Source organism: Balaenoptera ricei, chromosome 1 (genome assembly GCF_028023285.1).
Source record: "Balaenoptera ricei isolate mBalRic1 chromosome 1, mBalRic1.hap2, whole genome shotgun sequence".
In the NCBI taxonomy this organism is placed as follows: domain Eukaryota; kingdom Metazoa; phylum Chordata; class Mammalia; order Artiodactyla; family Balaenopteridae; genus Balaenoptera; species Balaenoptera ricei.
Window position 1 is genome coordinate 99,692,551 of NC_082639.1, and position 23,539 is coordinate 99,716,089.

A 23,539-nucleotide genomic window follows, 5' to 3' on the forward strand; every position below is an offset into this window, starting at 1 on the left:
TTGCTTATCTCTATCCCTATATGTAAATTTTATGTATCTCTAGCCATTTCAGTCTGTACTTTAATTCTGAGTTAACTAAACAACAAAGCATCTCTTATTGTGCCAGTTACTGTGGAATAAAACACAGTTGCTAGTGTCAGGAATGCACATTTTCTTACTCTTCTGACCTTGAACTACCAGTAGTGTACCAGATCTACCACTTCTCATTCAAAAGGATGCAGGACGTATAGTGGGAACAGCTCTGGCAGGAGACCTTTTCACTGTTACCAATTTGCTGCATGACTTTGGACAGAAAAAACTAACATTTATTAATGATCTGATATGTGCCAGGTGCATTCAGAGTACTGGGATATTATTGCTCTTTTCCATATTGGGAGACTGAGGTTCAGAGAGATTAAATGATTTGTTTAAAGTCATATACCTTGTAAATGTTTGGGCCAGGATTAGAACCCAGGTCTTTTTCCAGGTCTTTTTCATACTAAAGCTCATGTGCTTTTTTAAAAAAAATAAATTTATGTATTTATTTATTTATTATTTATGTATTTTTGGCTGCATTGGGTCTTCGTTGCTGCGTGCGGGCTTTCTCTAGTTGCGGTGAGCGGGGGCTACTCTTTGTTGTGGTGCACGGGCTCCTCATTGCGGTGACTTCTCTTGTTGCAGAGCATGGGCTCTAGGCATGTGGGCTTCAGTAGTTGTGGCACGTGGGCTCAGTAGTTGTGGTGTGCGGGCTCTAGAGCGCAGGCTCAGTAGTCGTGGCGCACGGGCTTAGTTGCTCTACAGCATGTGGGATCTTCCCGGGCCAGGGCTCGAACCCGTGTCCCCTCCATTGGCAGGCGGATGCTTAACCACTGCACCACCAGGGAAGTCCCTCATGTGCTTTTCATTTTACTGTCAGATGAACAAAATCACTTAGCGTTTCCTGGGTTTTTTTTTTTTTTTTATGTCCAGTGAAGGATGGATATAGGATTAGGTGGTTGCAAAAGGCAGTTTCAACTCTAAACTTCTGTTGTTCTGTAAGTTGAATGTTTTACCCTGATCATGGAATATAATTGAATGAAGAGGTATTTTAATGAAATATAGTAATCTCAAACATAGAGCAGAGTAAGAGAAAAAGAGTAATTAATAGAATTTGTAGATTCTTAAGGTTCCTGAATAGGGGACTTTTTGGTCATCAGGTTTAGTTGATAAATGGTCTCAGAAAAGAGGCAGGTTCCCAACTTTGGGACCTAACCATAAGTGACAAAGAAAGCATGATAATTTTGTGAAGGTGTCTATGCATGCACAAGTGTGTGTTTGATGTTTTTTTTCTTTTTTTTTAACTTAATGAAGTAGTCCTCCTTTAGATTTGGCCTTGAAAAAGTAAAAGTGATTTCCTTTTTTTAAAAAATTTTTCTCTTTTCTACGTTATCAGAGGTTAAATTAGATCAGTGCAAACTCAGGAATTTATATTAGATGCAGCTGTAGTCTTTTGGCAGTGCATGGAATGGCACACAGGTTCTTTTATGACACCACTGATTATTACTTTTAGTATTAAAGTTTAGGAAAGTAATTGCAGACGTAAATGATTATCTAATGCTACAAAGATAGTTAAGGCAGAATTAGGAACAGATCTGAGATATTCCGGCTTTAGACCAATGCTCTTCCCAGAGTAGATATACTTCTTACTCACTTTGGTGAGTGAGTTCTATTTATGCTGTTCTGTGGAGGAGAGGGAAAAGTCCTGCAGAGCTGAGCCATCAGTTGTTTCAGTGTTTATTCTTTAGTAAAATAAAATGATCTTTCTTAGCTTTCACTTCAGGTAAAGACATAGCTAAATGGGAAGAGTGATCTCCTATCTCCTTACTGTTATTCACATAACTTTACATATGTCTTATAAAGCAAAAAACTTTGTGCTTTATTGTGAGATGACTTAAGGAAGCAAAAGTGATTAAATATCTTTAACTGGTATTTCTTCCATGATGACATGGTGTGGTGCAATTGCATTTCGTCTGAGAATGGAACAGTGGATTTTAAAAGATCCATACTTTTCCTTTTAAAGAAAACAGAGTGATCACTCTAGCACATGGGTATATCATTCTTACTTCCCAGGGGGCATGTTTAATTGCTGTTGAGCTGTGAAGCTCTGTATTGACATTACTTTTTGTCAGCCATTTTAGATTTAAGGGCTCAGGGGAAGGCTTGGATCACCCCAAAATCCCATTAGTCTGAAATCAGATTTGTAAGCCATACCCCCTGCATCTTGAAATCCTCCTGCTCTTTGTAGGGCCCTGACTATAATTTTTAATATGCTAATACAATTACGGGCTATTAGCTAGGAAGATTAATACTCTTAACAGGTTGCTTAATTTATTTATCAAGGTCAGCTTAATTCTTAGCTTACGAGAATTAGTCCTTACATGCTTATCTCAGGTATTCTTTAAAAAGAAGAGTTGAGTGTTTATCATAAATAGCTTAACCTTTACTCTAAGGATCAAAATTAAAATTAGCATTGTTATGTCAGGATGATGCCTGATGGTGTAATGGTCATGTTGACTAACATAACCTGTCTATCCCTGACATTCTCGTAGAAACTTAAGAAACAATGAAATTTCATGGGCCATAGAAGATGCTAGTGAAGCCTTTGCTGGACTCACAAGTCTCACTAAATTGTATGTACTTACGATATTTATGTATGTCTATGAAGGTGTATTTTAAAGAACCAATTGTAAATGTGATTGGATTGTGTCTATTTGCTGTGGCTAGAAAGTCTGAGCCTTTCTGGTTCACCCACTAAAGGAAGAAGCTTTGTTGTTTATTAAGGTTTTTGTTTTTTGGTTTGTTTTTCATTTTGTTTTTTTGTGGTGGGGCACTTTCTGAAAGAACATTCCTAATGTCACTTAAAGAGAAGTTATTTATGGAACTAGAATTTTGATTTAAGTAAAAGAAATGCACTGAAACCAGAATTGAACCATGATCTGTTTAATCATGTGAGATTTACGGGTAACTTAGCAAGAGCGGATTCTCTCAAGTAAGAGCTTAGGTCTTCTCCCATAAGAATGTTTCCCAGGCTTCACACGTGTCTGAGTTTCTTTGACTGGATGATCTTTTGCTGAGAAGGGAGAAACTGGGAATGTAATCCAGTTTATTATATGAAAACTACAGGTGTATCTGTGGTCAGGATGGTTGTTTACAGATACCTAACTGAGCGCTGACATCTTAATAGACACATTTATTCTGTGCTTCACACTGGTTAATAATAAAGGTTCACGACTTTCTTAAAAATGCATGTTAAGCTTATTTTCACTCCTTATAGGTAAATGTTTATTTTAATGAATTTAATTTTGTTTAGTGGAGAGCTTTATTAGAAAGGTCTGTTTGTATTTCAGAATCTTACAAGGAAATCAGATTAAGTCAATTACAAAGAAAGCATTCATTGGTCTTGAATCCCTTGAGCATCTGTAAGTATTTTTCAGCCACTTTGCTCAGTATATAAATAATCTTTGCTCTTAGCAGAGGTTTTCATGACCATTTAAAGTGTTTATATAACTTAATTGTAGAAACGGTGACTGGTAATGTTTCATTTCTCTTCATTTCAGAGATTTGAACAACAATGCTATAATGTCTATCCAAGAAAATGCTTTTTCCCAGACTCGCTTGAAAGAACTGTACGTAACTTAAGTCTTTTTTTGTCACTAATTAGATCATCATCCACGCTTGTGCTTAAAGTGTGATGAATGTGACCCAGATGTTTCCCAAAGCACACAATTCAGGCAGGAAAAAAGAAAGTGTTAACATTCAGTTATTTTAGTGGCTGGATGTAATTTAAAAATAACTCAACATTGAAAAGTCCAGAGTGTGCGGCTCCAGGACCTTCTGTTGTTTTCCTGTGTTGCTGATGCATGTAGTTAAAGAGACCTTAGCCACGCTGCTTATGCTTTATGTTTACCCTACTGTTCCTTTTTTATTCCCCTCTTCCTTTTTGGACTATTGGAGACATGTGTTCTCTTGGGGTGAGTTACAATTAAGGTATTATGTAATGTTTGGAGGTGATCTAGCACTTTCAGTATAATGGTCACAGAGGATGTCTCTAATCTGTTCAAACTACTAAAATGTTCCCAAACTGTTGAATAGTTATGATAGAAAAATACATATCATTTTAACGTTTTTTCATTCATGATTTTTAAAAAATTGTTCTTATTTCCCAGGGGGGATTTCCCAGGGGTGGGGTGGTTAGTTGGGCGTTGCTCTTAATTTTAAACTCTGGTGATTCAGATACTGAGCCACTGGTAAGAATCAACGGGCTATATCAACTTATCTTGCCTTGCCTGAAGGCTACTCAAAGGGAGGTCTGTGGACCAGAGCTGATTCATGATGAGAGAAGGATAGAAATTCAGAACAAGCTTTTTAGAAACTTATAGAACAATTTGACCTTACTGTGACACTTCTGTTGAATTTTATAAAAGTATTGATCTATAACAGATTGGGAATTTAAAAAACTGGTCCTTCTCCACATATAGTTTGAGATGCACTGGAAGTATGTGAGTTCAAATTGCCTAGGTTTAGATTCTTGCCCCATTCTTTACAACTGTGTGTTTAGCCTAAGACTCAGTTTCCCTTCTCAATATGGGAAGAGCACTGCCCTCAGGCTTATGTGAGGATAAAATGAGATAATTTGTTTATGGAAGAAATGTTTATTGTCATCTGCTATGTAAGGTACTGTTCTAAATGCTAAAAACGCAGTAGTGAACAAGACAAAGTCTCTGTCCTCGTAGCATATTACAATAAATTCTATAAGGAAGTTAAATAATAAACCAGTAGGTATATAATATCTCATCAGATAATAAATGTTCTGAAGAAAAAGCTGGGTCAGAGGTGTACAGAGTGACAGGGATTGCTATTTTTAAGTAGTGAGCGAAGGCTTTTCTGAAGATAACAGCCTTTGAGCCAGGCCCTTAGTGAGATGAAATGGCAAACCATTTTATACTGGGCGAAGGGCGTTCCAGGCACAGGGAAGAGCAAGTGAAAAGGCCCTGAGGAAGGAGCTTGCTTTTTGTGCTTGAAGAACAGCAGAGACACTGGTGCGGCTGGAAGACAAGAGCAAGGGGAAGAATGGTAGGAGATGAGGTCAGAGACATAAGCAGGCCTGATCATGTAGGGCCTAATAGGCCATGAGGAGTTAGGACTTTTTTCCCCCTAAATGCATTAGAAAGCTTTTGAGGGTTTTGAGAAGATGCTCCACACAGCACCTGGCATATAGTAAAAGGTGAATAACTAAGATAATAAAAGTTAAAATGTTATGGAGATCATCTTTTGTTATTTTCTGCCAGATTTTTTTTTAAAATAAGTTTATTTATTTATTTTTGGCTGCATTGGGTCTTCATTGCTGCACACAGGCTTTTCTCTAGTTGCGTCGAGCGGGGGCTACTCTTCGTTGCGGTGCGCGGGCTTCTCATTGCAGTGGCTTCTCTTGTTGTGGAGCACGGGCTCTAGGCATGCAGGCTTCAGTAGTTGTGGCACGCGGGCTCAGTAGTTGTGGCTCGCGGGCTCTAGAGTGCAGGCTCAGTAGTCGTGGCGCACAGGCTTAGTTGCTCCGCGGCATGTGGAATCTTCCTGGACCAGGGCTCGAACCTGTGTCCCCTGCATTGGCAGGCGGATTCTTAACCACTGCGCCACCAGGAAAGTCGTCTGCCAGATTTTTAAAGTGGCTTGCTTATATATATATATATATATATTTTTTGTCTCTTGAGATATTTTGAGTTATTTCTCCTAAGGCTTACTTTAACTTGAAAAGGCACAACTTACTGCATATCAGTATTACCTTTTTTCGGTTGTGATAATCTGAGGGCCAGCAAGAAAGTTTTAACTCTTGTTAAGAGAAATCAGTTTAAAATATAATTTTTATAGTAGGTGAAAGCAAATATCGTAGTTTCATTCTTCAGAGAGTCATTTGGTGATTTTTGGAGTTGGTTTGAACAAGCTGCTAATTCAGGAACTCTAATGCATCTTATTTACTGAGAAGTTTTAGTTGCTCTTGGTTACTTTAAATTTAAGTCATATTTATAATACGGAATTTCACATCAACATTTATTAAAGTATCTCTTAATACTTTTTGGTATCCTTCGCAGTGCTTTGCATAAATATTGGAGGGAGGTGGGAGAGTCAAATATGAATTAAAAATTGTTTTGCATTAAAATTATGTAATCATGGTAGAAAATTAGATAGTTAAACCAAGAGGGAGAGAAAGACCCCAAATCCCCAGTACTCAAAAGACAACCACTGTTGATATTTGATATATATCTATCCATATACTTGCGGAGAAAATGCAGGATATACTCCATTAGGTACAGCAGAGTTCATTAGCATGTGAAGGGTGGAAAGATGCAAAAGAAACAGAAGTGAAGGGAACTAAGTGAATCTTGTGGTATCTGTGGCCAGACACTATGCTAAATGCTTTATTTAAAAAAATTTTTGAGGTAGGTGTTCTTAATCCCATTTTCCAGGAATAGAAACTGAGATTTTGGAGGCATTCAGTATCTTGCCTAAGGTAAGTAGTGGAATTAGGAATTAGTAAGTACATGTCTCATGAGGCAACTTATATTACACCTGAGAAAGCATAAGTTAGGGCTTCCCTGGTGGTGCAGTGGTTGAGAATCCGCCTGCCAATGCAGGGGACATGGGTTCGAGCCCTGGTCCGGGAAGAGCCCACATGCCACGGAGCAACTAAGCCCGTGCCACAACTACTGAAGCCCGCATGCCTAGAGCCCGTACTCTGCAAGAAGAGAAGCCACCACAATGAGAAGCCCGCGCACCACAACGAAGAGTAGCCCCCGCTCGCCGCAACTAGAGAAAACCCACGCGCGGCAACAAAGACCCAACGCAGCCGAAAATAAATAAATTAAATAAATAAATTAAAAAAAGAAAGCATAAGTTAGACCATATCATTCCTCTGTTCTTAACCTTCCAGTGTCTTCCCAGCACACTTAGGAAAAAAACAACTCAGGTTCTTTCCTTAGTTTATAAAGCGCTTGCATGGCCTGGTCCTTCTTGCCCATCTCTCTGCCTCATTCCCGTCACTGTCCCCTCGCTTTCTGTGCTCTGGCTTCAGTGGCCTCCTTGCTTTTCCTGGAGCACACTGAGCATCTCCCTCAAGGTCTTTGTGCATAGTTTCCTCCGTCTGTGACACTCTTACCTCAGATCTTCATGTGATTTGCTCTCTCGATTCTTTCAGGTCTTTGCCCAAATGCCATCTCTTCAAAGAATCTTTCCCTGACTGCTTTATCTAAACTGGTAGCTGCTGTCTCTGTGTCTCTGCCCAGCTTTGTTTTTCTTGATAGGACTTAACTTTCTGACACTATACTTTGCATTTCTTTGTTTATTACTTGGCTCTAAATACATAAGCTTTGTGAGAGCTGTAGTGCGACAGCCTAGAACAGTGCCTGGCATATAGTAGACTCAAATATTTCTCGGTGAATGAATGCATATAACATAAGAATTCTGAAATGCAAAAGGTAACTTTTGGCCTGCTTAATTAAAATTGCCCTTGATAAAGTATGGCTTTTGGGGTACCCTTAAAGACTGTTTGAAACTTCTTTGGAATCAGATCTTAGGTATTTTTATACCAAACTTTAAAATTACTTGAGGATTTTGGTGATGCACGCAAAGCAGGTTATAATGTTGTCAGAATCACTTGCTTTCCCTACTTCCAAGTGGATGAGACATTTAAGGGTCATTAAAATAAAACACTGACTTTTCACGTATATTTTATAGGCCTATTATAACCACAAACCATTTTTCAGTGGTTCTTAGTTTAGGTTGCAGTACACATTGCCACAGGGCTGAAATGTTTTTAGTCTTGATGAAATAATTTGAAAATAATTATATCCTCTCCACAACAAAGATGTCTCTATGTCCCAATATATATAGTAAGCTCTTCCCCAAATTTCTCTGGGAAAAATTTTAAACGTCAAAAGTTTAAAGGACAGTACAATGAACATCCATATGCCATTTACCTGGATTCATCAATTGTTAACTCTTTGCTAAATTTGTTACCTGTTTCTCTCCCTCCCTCCTTCCTTCTTTCCCTTTCTCTCTCCTTCTGTCTCTCTCCCTCTTTCCACACACACTCATATACATATATACATACACTTATTATTTTGCTTAACCAGTCGAAAGTAAGCTACAGACATCATGACACTTCACTTCTAAAATATCTCAGCATGTATTTCCTATGCAGGGTTATTTTCTTATATAACCACAGCACTATTATCACACCCAATGAAATTAACATTGATAAAATAATATTATCTAATATGCAGTCCATACTCAGATTTCCCTAATGTCCAAAAATGTTCTTTGTGTATATATATTTTCTTAATGAAGGATCATGCTTTACATTTGGTTGTAATGACTCTTTAGTCTCCTTTAATCTAAAATAAATCCCTTACCCTTATTCCCCCCACCCCTTTTATTAGTGTCTTTCATGACACTGTCATATTTGAGGAAACAAGGCTGACAGTCTAAATTTGTTTTTTCATGATTAGATCCAGGTTAAACATTTTTTTGGCAAGAAAAATGCTTAGGTGTGTAGTAAGCTTTTTTTTTTTTTCTCTTAATTTATTTATTTTTGGCTGTGTTGGGTCTTTGTTGCTGTGCGTGGGCTTTCTCTAGTTGCAGGGAGCAGGGGCTACTCTTCGTTGCGGTGCGCGGGCTTCTCATTGCAGTGGCTTCTCTTGTTGCGGAGCACAGGCTCTAGGTGTGTGGGCTTCAGTAGTTGTGGCACATGGGCTTAGTTGCTCTGCGGCATGTGGGATCTTCCCAGACCAGGGCTCGAACCCGTGTCCCCTGCATTGGCTGGCGGATTCTTAACCACTGCACCACCAGGGACGTCCCATGTAGTAAGCTTTTAATGCTGGAGAAACTTGGAATGAAAAGTAAAGGGCACTTCTTTTCCTCTTTGTTTCTGCAGAATTCTGAACACAAGCAGTTTGCTCTGTGACTGCCATTTGAAGTGGTTGCTTCGGTGGCTGGTTGATAATAACTTTCAACATTCTGTGAATGTAAGCTGTGCACACCCTGAATGGCTAGCAGGGCAAAGCATCCTGAATGTGGATCTGAAAGATTTTGTCTGTGGTTTGTACTTTTGTTTTAATATTTTGTATATTACGCACTTACTATCTTAACAACAGAATTTAAAAAAATTTTAAATAGAATGCTTTCCCACTAGCATATCTATTTCCATTTCTTTAGATTCTTCTCTAACATTTTTGTATTGTAATTGTAGCTTAAATTTTGTGTTCTTCGACTTAATATATCATAAGCAGTTTTTTTCCTCTGTGTGTTCTTAAATGATCATTTAAAATACTGTCAGTATAATAGCATCTTTATGAATGTAGGCCTTTCCCTTTTAGGGAGATTATTAACCTTAGAATAAATATCTAGTAGTAAGATTCCTGAATCAAAAAGTGTGAGTATTTTTTCATGAATTCATTCAAAAGCATGATTTTATATTTAGTAGATCTTGAAAAGTGCTACCAGGTGTTTTCAAACAGATAGCACTAGTTTATGTTGTCACCAGCAATGTATGAATGTACCAGTTTCATTTGGTTTCTATTTTTGATGCATTTTCCTAAGACAGAAGGAGCAGGGTTTGGGAGTTTTTTGGAGGGGAAGGGAGACAGAGACAAGTTGTCATAGACAAGTTGTCTTGATTGTAGCACTTAATTATAATTTCAAGTATACATCTATATTGTTTTGTCTCAATTTGGAAATTTTTCTTTTACATTGACATTTCCTTTAAAGTAACTAATTCTTAGCTTTACACAGTGGAACTTTTAGATTAGTGTATCTGTGTTGCATGTCACTAGTAACTCTGATCATTTAGATACCTGTATATTGCCAGATGTATTTCCACAGTCTACTTAAAGATGCTTAGGACATTTGGAAGTTCAGGCACATAAAATACTTAAGTTGTTTTTACAAATTTTAAGGAAGAAAACAAAGAACCTAGTAATGATTAAATTCTGCTTACATTGCCATGAATGCCCTTCTGACTTTACTTAGTTTTAAACGTAAGCATACACCATCCACTTTATCTTCTTTTTTTAGTTATCACTTTTATGGCACAGTGAAATGTTACCCAGTGAAGACATTGGTTAAGAATTCATATACCTGCTTCTCTGAATCAGTGCAATAATATATTATTATTTATGAATCTATAGTTTATTAGCCAGTCCTAAGCCAGTCTTCATTTGGACATTTGACATGTTTGGAATTTTTCACTATTTTAGGTGAAAGTTATGCACAAAGTACTTTCAAATAGTATGTTTTATTAATAGGAATACCTATTTTTATATATGTTATATATACACACAAACACACACATACACATACACACAAGGGGTAATAGAATTAGAGCTTGTTTTAAAATTCTAATTTAGGTTTCTCCTTTTCTCGGTAACTGGTAATACTTAAGAACGGTAAGGGATGGTAGAAAGAGTGCTAAGCCCTGAAGTCTGAAGACCTGGGTTCCGGTCCAGGCTTGGCTGCGGACTTACATATCTTAGAGCAAGTCATTTGACCCTTCTGGGCATCATTTTCCTCATCTTAAAACAAGGAAATTGGATTCTAGCTCTATAGTCCCTTTCAACCTTAACATGACATTTTGTAAACATGACATGCAATTTTACATTATTTGTTTTAAAATTGAATCTATAGAAGCAAAAATAAATAACTGACTCGGCTCCTGCCCCATTTTTTTCTCCTTAGATGATTTTCTCAAGCCGCAGATAAAAACCCATCCCGAAACCACAGTTGCTCTAAGAAGCATGAACGTGACTCTGACATGCAGTGCAGTGAGCAGCAGTGATTCACCCATGTCTGCTGTGTGGCGCAAAGACAGTGAAATCTTGTATGATGCTGATATTGAGAATTTTGTTCGTTATCAGCAACAAGCTGGAGAAGCTCTGGAATACACTAGTGTCTTACATCTTTTCAATGTAAATTTCACAGATGAAGGAAAATATCAGTGTATTATTACTAATCACTTTGGTTCTAACTATTCTCATAAAGCCAAACTGACTGTGAATGGTAAGAAATTATGCTCCCTGATAGTTTTGTGGTTAGAAGGATTTTTCATGTTTAATTTTTGAATCTTTGACCAAGAAAATTAGGATAAACCTGACATTGCGGGGGGAGTTCTTACTATTTTTGTCTTTAGGGTTATGACAGTATACAGACTGGATTGCTAATTTACCCACTTACTGTCCCTAATCAGTCTTTGACTGAGGGGTAAAGGTGAATTCTGTGGCTCTAGGAGATGGGCTACTTTCATTTTTATCTATGCTTTTGAAAAAAAATTTTTTTTAATTCTCCATTTTCTTTCCAGAACCATAATTCTGTTCTAAAAACTATGAAATTTATTCCTGACATTGTTCACAGGCCGTCCAATAACTGGGAGTATTGAGAACATTTCTGGGTCCAGTGATCATGGTCATTGTCTAAATGTAGTCACACAAAACCATTTTTGAAAGCAATGCTCTTTTTCATTGTGGCTGTGAAAGAAAAACACAAAACAGCTTGATTGATCTATCGCCTGTTAGGCTGAATAACTACAACGCTTCAGGCTTTGTGCAACCAAAAGATGTACATATGTCTTGCTCCTGGGTTGTTTCATGAGATGTTTGAAGGCATAAATTTTTTTTATCATGCAGTTTCCTTGACAGCTTTGTAGATGTTTGTTTGGGAAGCACCATTTAGTCTCTTAAGTAAGGGAGTCATAGTAAATATTAAGTTCTAAAATATATGTTCAAAAAGGTTTGTGGCTTCTGCTTTTTCTGTCCCTATCAAGGAGATCAGGTAGATTTGCCACGCATTCTAGAAGAGTTAGCCATCACTGTACTCCATGCTCTGAGGTTCTGAGAGAAAAGATGGCCTCTAAAGTAGTATTTATTGTCAATGCAGGGAGCATGTCTTCTCAAAGAAATGGAGCATTACAACAGTTGGTATTTTGCCTAATAGAGTCTCCCTTGTATGTATGTATGAGTGTATGTATATATATATATTTCCCCCCCCACCCACCCACTTTCTCTTGGTGATCTTTTTTGGAACAGAGATGCCATCTTTTCTGAAAACTCCAATGGATCTAACTATTCGCACTGGTGCCATGGCCAGATTAGAATGTGCTGCAGAGGGGCACCCTGCACCTCAGATTTCCTGGCAGAAAGATGGTGGTACTGACTTTCCTGCGGCTCGAGAGAGACGCATGCATGTCATGCCTGAGGATGATGTCTTCTTCATTGCAAATGTGAAAATAGAAGACATGGGGATCTATAGCTGCATGGCACAGAACATAGCAGGCGGCCTCTCAGCAAATGCTTCATTAATCGTGTTAGGTATGTTTATTGCTCCGTGGGTCCCTGCTTTTGTGGGAGTCTTTTTATTACGGATTGACTCTTTGTCTTAATGGCAAGAAGAATCTATGTTTGAGATTTTAGTTGGGATTCTTATATCTTTGTTTCCTTGTTCTGCCAATTTATGCAGGGTTATGTCAGCCTAGGATATTAGTGGATCAGTTAACTGAAATCTGGGGAAATTCTGAGGGCAGAATTAGAGATTTTTATCCCATGAATTGAAAATTCAAATCCCTTTATCCTGTTATATTTCCCTCTGTAAGTCTTCTACTTCATGTATATGTTTTTTCTACTATTCAGTAGTGCGTTTGCACTTTTATACTGCCTCACATACTGCTTCACAGAGAACTTGAGACAATGTAACTTTCCCCCATAGTTCATTTTTTTTAAAAAAATTATAAGATGAAAAAAATGATCTGTCTTCTGGTTAGATTTCCTGTTTTCCTTCCAGTGTGCTCCTGTTAATCCTATCCTCTGGTAAAATGTCTTTTCCCCATAGATCTCCCCTGACAAGCCAGTTTGTTTTCTTACGAGAACACTTTTCTTTTCTTTTTAAATTGGGGTATAGTTGTTTTACAGTGTTGTGTTAGTTTCTGCTGTACAGCGAAGTGAAGTAGAGTTCCCTGTGCTATACAGCAGGTTCTCATTAGTTATCTATTTTATACATATTAGTGTATATATGTCAATCCCAGTCTCCCAATTCATCCCACCCCCCACCCCCTTCCCCCTTTGGCATCCATACATTTGGAGAACACTTTTCTTCATGGGACTCAAATTCAAGGCAAATTCTCTTTTCCTCTAGATGTTAAGGTTTTTAAAAATGTGTTGGTTTGTGTAATTACTTGTGTAATCAGAAAAATAAGTTTATTGTTTAAAAAATTTAAGATATGTAGAAAATTAGAAAAAAAGAGGGAAAGTCACTCAGACACTGTTAAAGATTTTGACATATTCTGGACTTTTTAAACACTCATCTTGGGACTTCCTTGGTGGTCCAGTGCTAAAGAATCCGCCTTACAATGCAGGGGATGTAGGTTCAATCCCTGGTCAGGGAACTAAGAGCCCACGTGCCTCAGGGCAACTAAGCCCGCGCACCACAACTACTGAGCTCGCGCCTCAACTAGAGAGCCTGCCTGCCGCAAACTGCAGAGCCCACGTGCTCTGGAACCCACGTGCCACGGCTACAGAGCCCGCGCACCCTGGAGCCCGTGCACCACAACTAGAGAAGAGAAAACCCACATGCCACAACTAGAGAGAAGCCCACACGCGTGCTGCAAGGAAAGATCCCGCATGCCTCAATGAAGATCCCGCATGCTGCAACTAAGACCCAACACAGCCAAAAATAAATTAAGTAAATAATAAATCTTTAAAAAACCCCACAAAACTCATCTTGGGACTTCCCTGGCAGACCAGTGGTTAAGACTTCGCCTTCCGGGACTTCCCTGGTGGCGCAGTGGTTAAGAATCCACCTGCCAATGCAGAGAACATGGGTTCGAGCCCTGGTCCGGGAAGATCCCACATGCTGCAGAGCAACTAAGCCTGCGTGCCACAACTACTGAGCCTGCGCTCTAGAGCCCGCGAGCCACAACTACTGAAGCCTGTGCACCTAGAGCCCGTGCTCTGCAGCAAGAAGCCACCGCAATGAGAAGCCCACGCACCACAACAAAGAGTAGCCCCTGCTCACTGCAACTAGAGAAAGCCTGCACGCAACAATGAAGACCCAGTGCAGCCAAAAATAAATAAATAAATAAATCTAAAGAATTAAAAAGATCAATGAAAGAAATACTTATAAACAAAACAAAAGCTTCGCCTTCCAGTGCAGGGGGTGCGGGTTCGATCCCTGGTCGGGGATCTAAGATCCCACATGCCTCACGGCCAAAAAACCAAAACATAAAACAGAAACAATATTGTAACAAACTCAATAAAGACTTTAAAAATGGTCCACATCCAAAAAAAAAAAAAAATCTAAAAAAAATATAATAAAATAAAACACTCATCTTTATGTGGTTATGTATACCTACTTTTTTCCACTTAATATTGTATCACAGGGCTACCTTGTCATTGTCTTCATGAATATCATGTGGCTGTGGTATAATTTACTTACTCATTTTTCTGCTAGATTTTTAGATTTTTTCCCTTTACCTTTAAAAATTAGAACTAATTTTGTAATAAACATTTTTGTGTATAAATCTTTGAATTCTTTGCTTAGGATAGCTTGCTCAAGATGGAATTCCTGAGATGAGATTTAGATTTTTTGAGGCTTTTGCTTTTCTGAAACATTAACTTCTAACCCTCCCATGAGCATATGAAAGTGCTTATTATTTCATCATAACCTAATTAGTCTAATTCAATTAGGAATAAAACTGCCTAATATTTTTTAATGCATCTTTCTGTTAGAGACACCCTCATTTATTAGACCTCTGGAGGACAAGACAGTAACCCGAGGTGAAACTGCAGTATTACAGTGCATAGCTGGAGGCAGTCCTGCCCCTCGCCTCAACTGGACCAAAGATGATGGACCACTGCTGGTGACAGAACGGCACTTCTTTGCTGCAGCCAACCAGCTTCTCATCATTGTAGATGCTGGGCTAGAAGATGCTGGGAAATATACCTGCATTATGTCCAACACCCTTGGGACAGAACGTGGTCACATTTACCTAAATGTGATTTCAACCCCCAATTGTGACTCTTCCCAGAGTAGCATTGGGCATGAAGACGATGGGTGGACCACAGTTGGCATTGTCATCATTGTTGTGGTCTGCTGTGTTGTGGGTACCTCTTTGATCTGGGTCATTGTTATTTACCACATGAGAAGGAAAAATGAAGACTATAGTATCACGAACACAGGTGAGTGGTACCCGGTTGACCCTTGTGGCTTATACCTGAGTCAGGAATGTAGTGTAGGATTTGTTGTTAAATATAAAAAACTAAGGAGCTTTGATAATTTATGTGTGATAGAAGGAAGAGTTTTTCTGTTAAAATGTCCTACTTCCTTGATGTATTGGAACCCCTCTAGTGAATAAGTTTAAGAATTTGTAGACAGTCCCCCAAAACTTTGTTCTTATAAACAGTTGCAGGTGCACCTTCTTTCTTTAATACCTAAGGCTCATTTCCATTGTAATTTTCCTTTGCGGAACAGTGGAATCCTTATGACAGAGATCAGTCTTTCACACCTGTCCCTCATGCTGAAATCCTGTAAGAGAAGAGGTGCAGCCAGATAGATTGCTAAAGTGTGTCTATGGATAAGATTTCGGACTTTAGGGTTTTTTTCTTTTGGTAGTACTTTTAAAATCAAGCTTGGGGGAGAATTCTAGTGAGAAATAATTTTCAGAGGAAATTCTAGGAGTTGTTGAGTTCCTAGGTACATAATATTTTCCTGGACATTAGTACCAAAGTAGAATACATTTGCAAGATACTCTTCTGAGTTTTGGCTTAAATTGCCTAACTTTATTTGAGAGTTACATATGTCTCTTTTACAGACGAGCTCAATCTGCCTGCAGACATTCCCAGCTACTTGTCTTCCCAAGGAACACTGTCTGAGCCACAGGAAGGCTACAGCAACTCTGAGGCAGGCAGTCATCAGCAACTTATGCCTCCTACCAATGGATATTTACACAAAGGCGCTGATGGTAATGACTTTTTATTATGTATGCTTACAATTTCAGCCTACCCTGTTTAGTTTTTTTTTAAGTGTATAGTTTTCCCCAGTAATCTGAAGCAATATTTTAAAGTAAGCTACTCAATGAAAACATTTGCCCCATGCAAAATAGGATGAAAATTGACTAAAGTCTTTTTTTTTTTGAATTTTATTTTATTTATATTTTTATACAGCAGGTTCTTATTAGTCATCAATTTTATACACATCAGTGTATACATGTCAATCCCAATCTCCCAATGCATCACACCACCACCACCGCCCACCGCCGCTTTCCCCCCTTGGTGTCCATACGTTTGTTCTCTACATCTGTGTCTCAATTTCTGCCCTGCAAACCGGTTCATCTGTACCATTTTTCTGGGTTCCACATACATGCGTTAATATACGATATTTGTTTTTCTCTTTCTGACTTACTTCACTCTATATGGCAGTCTCTAGATCCATCCACGTCTCAACAAATGACCCAATTTCGTTCCTTTTTGTGGCTGAGTAATATTCCATTGTATATATGTACCACATCTTCTTTATCCATTCGTCTGTCGATGGGCATTTAGGTTGCTTCCATGACCTGGCTATTGTAGATAGTGCTGCAGTGAACATTGGAGTGCATGTGTCTTTTTGAATTATGGTTTTCTCTGGGTATATGCCCAGTAGTGGGATTGCTGGATCATATATGGTAATTCTATTTTTAGTTTTTTAAGGAACCTCCATATTGTTCTCCATAGTGGCTGTATCAATTTACATTCCCGCCAACAGTGCAGGAGGGTTCCCTTTTCTCCACACCCTCTCCAGCATGTGTTGTTTGTAGATTTTCTGATGATGCCCATTCTAACTGGTGTGAGGTGATATCTCATTTTAGTTTTGATTTGCATTTCTCTAATAATTAGTGATGTTGAGCAGCTTTTCATGTGCTTCTTGACCACCTGTATGTCTTCTTTGGAGAAATGTCTATTTAGGTCTTCTGCCCATTTTTGGATTGGGTTGTTTGTTTCTTTAATATTGAGCTACATGAGCTGTTTATGTATTTTGGAGATTAAGCCTTTGTCCGTTGATTCGTTTGCAAATATTTTCTCCCATTCTGAGGGTTGTCTTTTCGTCTTGTTTGTGGTTTCCTTTGCTTTGCAAAAGCTTTGAAGTTTCATTAGGTCCCATTTGTTTATTTTTGTTTTTATTTCCATTACTCTAGGAGGTGGATCAAAAAATTTCTTACTGTGATTTATGTCAAAGAGTGTTCTGCCTATGTTTTCCTGTAAGAGTTTTATAGTGTCTGGTCTTACATTTAGGTCTCTAATCCATTTTGAGTTTATTTTTGTGTATGGTGTTAGGGAGTGTTCTAATTTCATTCTTTAACACGTAGCTGTCCAGTTTTCCCAGCACCACTTATTGAAGAGACTGTCTTTTCTCCATTATATATCCTTGCCTCCATTGTCATAGATTAGCTGACCATTGGTGCGTGGGTTTATCTCTGGGCTTTCTATCCTGTTCCATTGATCTATGTTTCTGTTTTTGTGCCAGTACCATATTGTCTTGATTACTGTAGCTTTGTAGTATAGTTTGAAGTCAGGGAGTCTGATTCCTCCAGCTCCACTTTTTTCCTTCAAGACTGCTTTGGCTATTCGGGGTCTTTTGTGTCTCCATACAAATTTTAAGATTTTTTGTTCTAGTTCTGTAAAAAATGCCATTGGTAATTTGATAGGGATTGCACTGAATCTATAGATTGCTTTAGGTAGTATAGTCATTTTCACAATATTGATTCTTCCAATCCAAGAACATGGTATTATCTCCCCATCTGTTGGTATCATCTTTAATTTCTTTCATCAGAGTCTTATAGTTTTCTGCATACAGGTCTTTTGTCTCCCTACGTAGGTTTATTCCTAGGTATTTTATTCATTTTGTTGCAATGGTAAATGGGAGTGTTTCCTTAATTTCTCTTTCAGATTTTCCATCATTAGTATATAGGAATGCAAGAGATTGCTGTGCATTAATTTTGTATCCTGCAACTTTACCAAATTCATTGATTAGCTCTAGTAGTTTTCTGGTGGCATCTTTAGGATTCTCTATGTATAGTATCATGTCATCTGCAAACAGTGACAGTTTTACTTCTTCTTTTCCAATTTGTATTCCTTTTATTTCTTTTTCTTCTCTGATTGCCGTGGCTAAGACTTCCAAAACTATACTGAATAATAGTGGTGAGAGTGGACATCCTTGTCTTGTTCCTGATCTTAGAGGAAATGCTTTCAGTTTTTCACCATTGAGAATGATGTTTGCTGTGGGTTTGTCGTATATGGCCTTTATTATGTTGAGGTAGGTTCCCTCTATGCCCACTTTCTGGAGAGTTTTTATCATAAATGGGTGTTGAATTTTGTCAAAAGCTTTTTCTGCATCTGTTGAGATGATCATATGGTTTTCTTCTTCAATTTGTTAATATGGTGTATCACACTGACTGACATGCATATACTGAAGAATCCTTGCATCCCTGAGGTAAATCCCACTTGATCATGGTGTATGATCCTTTTAATGTGTTGTTGGATTCTGTTTGCTAGTATTTTGTTGAGGATTTTTGCATCTATATTCATCAGTGATATTGGTCTGTAATTTTCTTTTTTTGGAGTATCTTTGTCTGGTTTTGGTATCAGGGTGATGGTGGCCTCATAGAATGAGTTTGGGAGTTTTCCTTCCTCTGCAATTTTTTGGAAGAGTTTGAGAAGGATGGGTGTTAGCTCTTCTCTAAATGTTTGATAGAATTCACCTCTGAAGCCATCTGGTCCTGGACTTTTGTTTGTTGGAAGGTTTTTAATCACAGTTTCAATTTCATTACTTGTGATTGGTCTGTTCATATTTTCTGTTTCTACCTGGGTTAGTCTTGGAAGGTTACACCTTTCTAAGAATTTGTCCATTTCTTCCAGGTTGTCCATTTCATTGGCATAGAGTTGCTTATTGTAGTCTCTTAGGATGCTTTGTGTTTCTGCGGTGTCTGTTGTAACTTCTCCTTTTTCATTTTTAATTTTGTTGATTTGAGTCCTCTTCCACTTTTTCTTGATGTGTCTGGCTAATGGTTTATCAATTTTGTTTATCTTCTCAAAGAACCAGCTTTTAGTTTTATTGACTTTGCTATTGTTTTTTTCTTTATTTCATTTATTTCTGCTCTGAGCTTTATGATTTCTTTCCTTCTGCTAACTTTGGGTTTTGTTTGTTCTTCTTTCTCTAGTTCCTTTAGGTGTAAGTTTAGATTGTTTATTTGAGATTTTTCTTATTTCTTGAGGTAGGCTTGTATAGCTATAAACTTCCCTCTTAGAACTGCTTTTGCTGCATCCCATAGGTTTTTTAAAAAAATTATTTATTTATTTATATTTTTGGCTGCATTGGGTCTTCGTTTCTGTGCGAGGGCTTTCTCTAGTTGCGGCGAGCGGGGACCACTCTTCATCGCGGTGTGTGGGCCTCTCACTGTCGTGGCCTCTCTTGTTGCGGAGCACAGGCTCCAGACGCGCAGGCTCAGTAGTTGTGGCTCATGGGCCCAGTTGCTCAGTGGCATGTTGGGATCTTCCAAGACCAGGGCTTGAACCCATGTCCCCTGCATTGGCAGGCAGATTCTCAACCACTGCACCACCAGGGAAGCCCCATCCCATAGGTTTTGGATCGTCGTGTTTTCATTGTCATTTGTCTGTAGGTTTTTTTTGATTTCCTCTTTGATTTCTTCAGTGATCTCTTGGTAATTTAGTAACGTATTGTTTAGCCTCCATGTGTTTGTGTTTTTTACGTTTTTTTTTCCCTGTAATTGCTTTCTAATCTCATAGCGTTGTGGTCAGAAAATATGATTTCAATTTTCTTAAATTTACTGAGGCTTGATTTGTGACCCAAGATATGATCTACCCTGGAGACTGTTCTGTGCTGACTTGAGAAGAAAGTGTAATCTGTTGTTCTTGGATGGAATGTCCTATAAATATCAATTAAATCTATCTAGTCTATTGTGTCATTTAAAGCTGCCGTTTCCTTATTAATTTTCTGTTTGGATGATCTGTCCATTGGTGTAAGTGAGGTGTTAAAGTCCCCCACTATTATTGTGTTATTGTTGATTTCCTCTTTTATAGCTGTTAGCAGTTGCCTTATGTATTGAGGTGCTACTATGTTGGGTGCATATGTATTTATAATTGTTATATCTTCTTCTTGGATTGATCCCTTGACCGTTATGTAGTGTCCTTCCTTGTCTCTTGTAACATTCTTTATTTTTAAGTCTATTTTATGTGATATGAGTATTGCTCCTACAGCTTTCTTTTGGTTTCCATTTGCATGGAATATCTTTTTCCATCCTCTCACTTTCAGTCTGTATGTGTCCCTAGGTCTGAAGTGGGTTTCTTGTAGACAGCATATATATGGGTCTTGTTTTTGTATCCATTCAGCAAGCCTGTGTCTTTTAGTTGGAGCATTTAATCCATTCACGTTTAAGGTAATTATCGATATGTATGTTACTATGACCATTTTCTTAATTGTTTTGGGTTTGTTTTTGTAGGTCCTTTTCTTCTCTTGTGTTTCATACTTAGAGAAGTTCCTTTAGCATTTGTTGTAGAGCTGGTTTGGTGGTGCTGAATTTTCTTAGATTTTGCTTGTCTGTAAAGCTTTTGATTTCTCCCTCAAATCTGAATGAGATCCTTGCCGGGTAGAGTAATCTTGGTTGTAGGTTCTTCCCTTTCATCACATTAAGTATATCATGCCACTGCCTTCTGACTTGTACAGTTTCTGCTGAGAAATCAGCTGTTAACCTTATGGGAGTTCCCTTGTATGTTATTTGTCATTTTTCCCTTGCTGCTTTCAATAATTTTTCTTTGTCTTTAATTTTTGTCAATTTGATTATTATGTGTCTCGGCGTGTTTCTCCTTGGGTTTGTCCTGTATGGGACTCTCTGCGCTTCCTGGATTTGGGTGGCCATTTCCTTTCCCATGTTAGGGAAGTTTTCAACTATAATCTCTTCAGATATTTTCTCGGGTCCTTTCTCTCTCTCTTCTCCTTCTGGGACCCCTATAATGCAAATATGGCTGCATTTAATGTTATCCCAGAGGTCTCTTAGGCTGTCTTCATTTCTTTTCATTCTTTTTCCTTTATTCTGTTCCGCAGCAGTGAAATCCACCATTCTGTCTTCCAGGTCACTTATCCGTTCTTCTGTCTCAGTTATTCTGCTATTGCGTCCTTCTAGTGTAGTTTTCATTTCAGTTATTGTATTGTTCATCTCTGTTTGTTTGTTCTTTAATTCTTCTAGGTCTTTGTTAAACATTTCTTGCATCTTCTGGATCTTTGCCTCCATTCTTTTTCCAAGGTCCTGGATCATCTTCACTATCATTATTCTGAATTGTTTTTCTGGAAGGTTGCCTATCTCCACTTCATTTAGTTGTTTTTCTGGGGTTTTATCTTGTTCCTTGATCTGGTACATAGCCCTCTGCCTTTTCATCTTGTCTGTCTTTCTGTGAATGTGGTTTTTGTTCCACAGGCTGCAGGATTGTAGTTCTTCTTGATTCTGCTGTCTGCCCTCTGGTGGATGAGGCTATCTAAGAGGCTTGTGCAAGTTTCCTGATGGGAGGGACTGATGGTGGGTAGAGCTGGCTGTTGCTCTGGTGGGCAGAGCTCAGTAAAACTTTAATCCGCTTGAGTGTTGAGGGGCTGGGTTCCCTCCCTGTTGGTTGTTTGGCCTGAGGCGACCCAACACTGGAACCTGCAGGCTCTTTGGTGGGGCTAATGGCGGACTCTGGGAGGGGTCACGCCAAGGAGTGCTTCCCAGAACTTCTGCTGCCAGTGTCCTTATCCCTTGGTGAGCCACAGCTGCCCCCCGCCTCTGCAGGAGGCCCTCCAACACTAGAAGGTAGGTCTGGTTCAGTCTCCCTGGAGTCACTGCTCCTTCTCCTGCGTCCCGATGCGCACAGTACTTTGTGTGTGCCCTTCAAGAGTGGAGTCTCTGTTTCCCCCAGTCCTGTCAAGAGTCCTGCAGTTAAATTCTGCTAGCCCTCAAAGTCTGATTCTCTAGGAATTCCTCCTCCTGTTGCTGGACCCCCAGGTTCGGAAGCCTGACGTGGGGCTCAGAACCTTCACTCCAGTGGGTGGACTTCTGTGGTATAAGTGTTCTCCATTTTGTGAGTCACCCACCCAGCAGTTATGGGATTTGATTTTATTGTGATTGCGCCCCTCCTACTGTCTCATTGTGGCTTCTCCTTTGTCTTTGGATGTGGAGTATCTTTTTTGGTGAGTTCCAGTGTCTTCCTGTCGATGATTGTTCAACAGTTAGTTGTGATTCTGGTGTTCTCACAAGAGGGAGTGAGATCACATCCTTGTACTCTGCCATCTTGGTTCAGGCTCTAAAGTCTTAACAGAGGAGAAAATCTTCTGACAGAAAGGAGTAACACATCCTTAAACACGGGATTGGAGAACACAGCAGGGGCTCCCAAACCAAAGTATTGTTATGGGAAGGAGATGCTCTAGAAACTTTTTTCAGGTGTCTTTTATCCTTTTCAGGCATGAGCACCCTTCAGACCATATCCAGGGGAGGTTGTATCTCCTGCTGACAGGTAGACATTCACCAAAGTTTAAAGGGCATTGATGATTCTCAGCTTATATTGGAGAACATCAGAGAGATATAAAATAGTTAAGTGAACCTGACTTCTCAACACTACTTTTCCCAACTCCACCCTTCCCATAGGGAGTGACAGAACACAGGGAAGTGAATTAAGGGTTAGAATTGGGTTTGACTCCCAGTTCCTCTTTCCAGCCATGTGGTCACCAACAAGTTACTTAAAATCTGAGCTTTAATTTCCTCATTTTAAAAATAAAGAAACAATATTTTATAAAGCATTTCTCTCACGATTCTTAAATATTCTTTCCACAAATCTGTGTAGTACTTTAAGTACTATACACATGGAAGCTCTATTCCATTATTTTGGCTTTCCATGGAAAGGGGGGTATTTCTAGCTTTTTTTTTTTTTTTTTTCTTTTTGGCCATACTGTGCGGCTTGTGAGATCTTAGTTCCCCGGCCAGGATGGCCTCTAGGCACGCAGGCTTCATTAGTTGTGGCACGCGGGCTCAGTAGTTGTGGCACATGAGCTCTAGAGCACAGGCTCAGTAGTTGTGGCGCACGGGCTTAGTTGCTCCGCAGCATGTGCGATCTTCCCGGACCAGGGCTCAAACCCACGTCCCCTGCATTGGCAGGCAGATTCTAAACCACTGCGCCACCAGGGAAGTCCCCCTCTAGCTTTTTAAAGAATACTTAAAAGCCTCTACTTTTTGAAATTTGTAGGAAATAACACTGCTTTCTGGATTAAACTTAATTACTTCCTGTTCTTTTCCAGTTCTAACATTCTGTTGCTTGAACATGAATAAGTAACCCTCTATTTCTCACTTTCCTCTTTTTTTATCATTCAGTTTTCAAAGCACATAATTGTCCAGGGAGCTCATTATTAAACTTTTACTTCTGCCAGACACACACTTGTCAGGCAGGACTCTTGACCGTCAGAGGCTTTCTCT

General features: G+C 38.9%; 1 protein-coding gene across 6 annotated transcripts in view; it reads left to right on the plus strand.

The window, feature by feature from the left end:
- LRIG2 (leucine rich repeats and immunoglobulin like domains 2) overlaps nt 1-23,539 on the plus strand; it is a 123,368-nt gene that overhangs the window by 38,795 nt on the left and 61,034 nt on the right. For all 6 annotated transcript variants that reach the window (XM_059928104.1, XM_059928095.1, XM_059928085.1 and 3 more), the window contains 8 exons: nt 2,568-2,648; nt 3,366-3,437; nt 3,576-3,644; nt 8,945-9,108; nt 10,744-11,064; nt 12,087-12,368; nt 14,781-15,230; nt 15,863-16,012. In XM_059928104.1, coding sequence (XP_059784087.1) covers nt 2,568-2,648; nt 3,366-3,437; nt 3,576-3,644; nt 8,945-9,108; nt 10,744-11,064; nt 12,087-12,368; nt 14,781-15,230; nt 15,863-16,012 — 1,589 coding nt within the window. The remainder of the gene's footprint in view (nt 1-2,567; nt 2,649-3,365; nt 3,438-3,575; nt 3,645-8,944; nt 9,109-10,743; nt 11,065-12,086; nt 12,369-14,780; nt 15,231-15,862; nt 16,013-23,539) is intronic.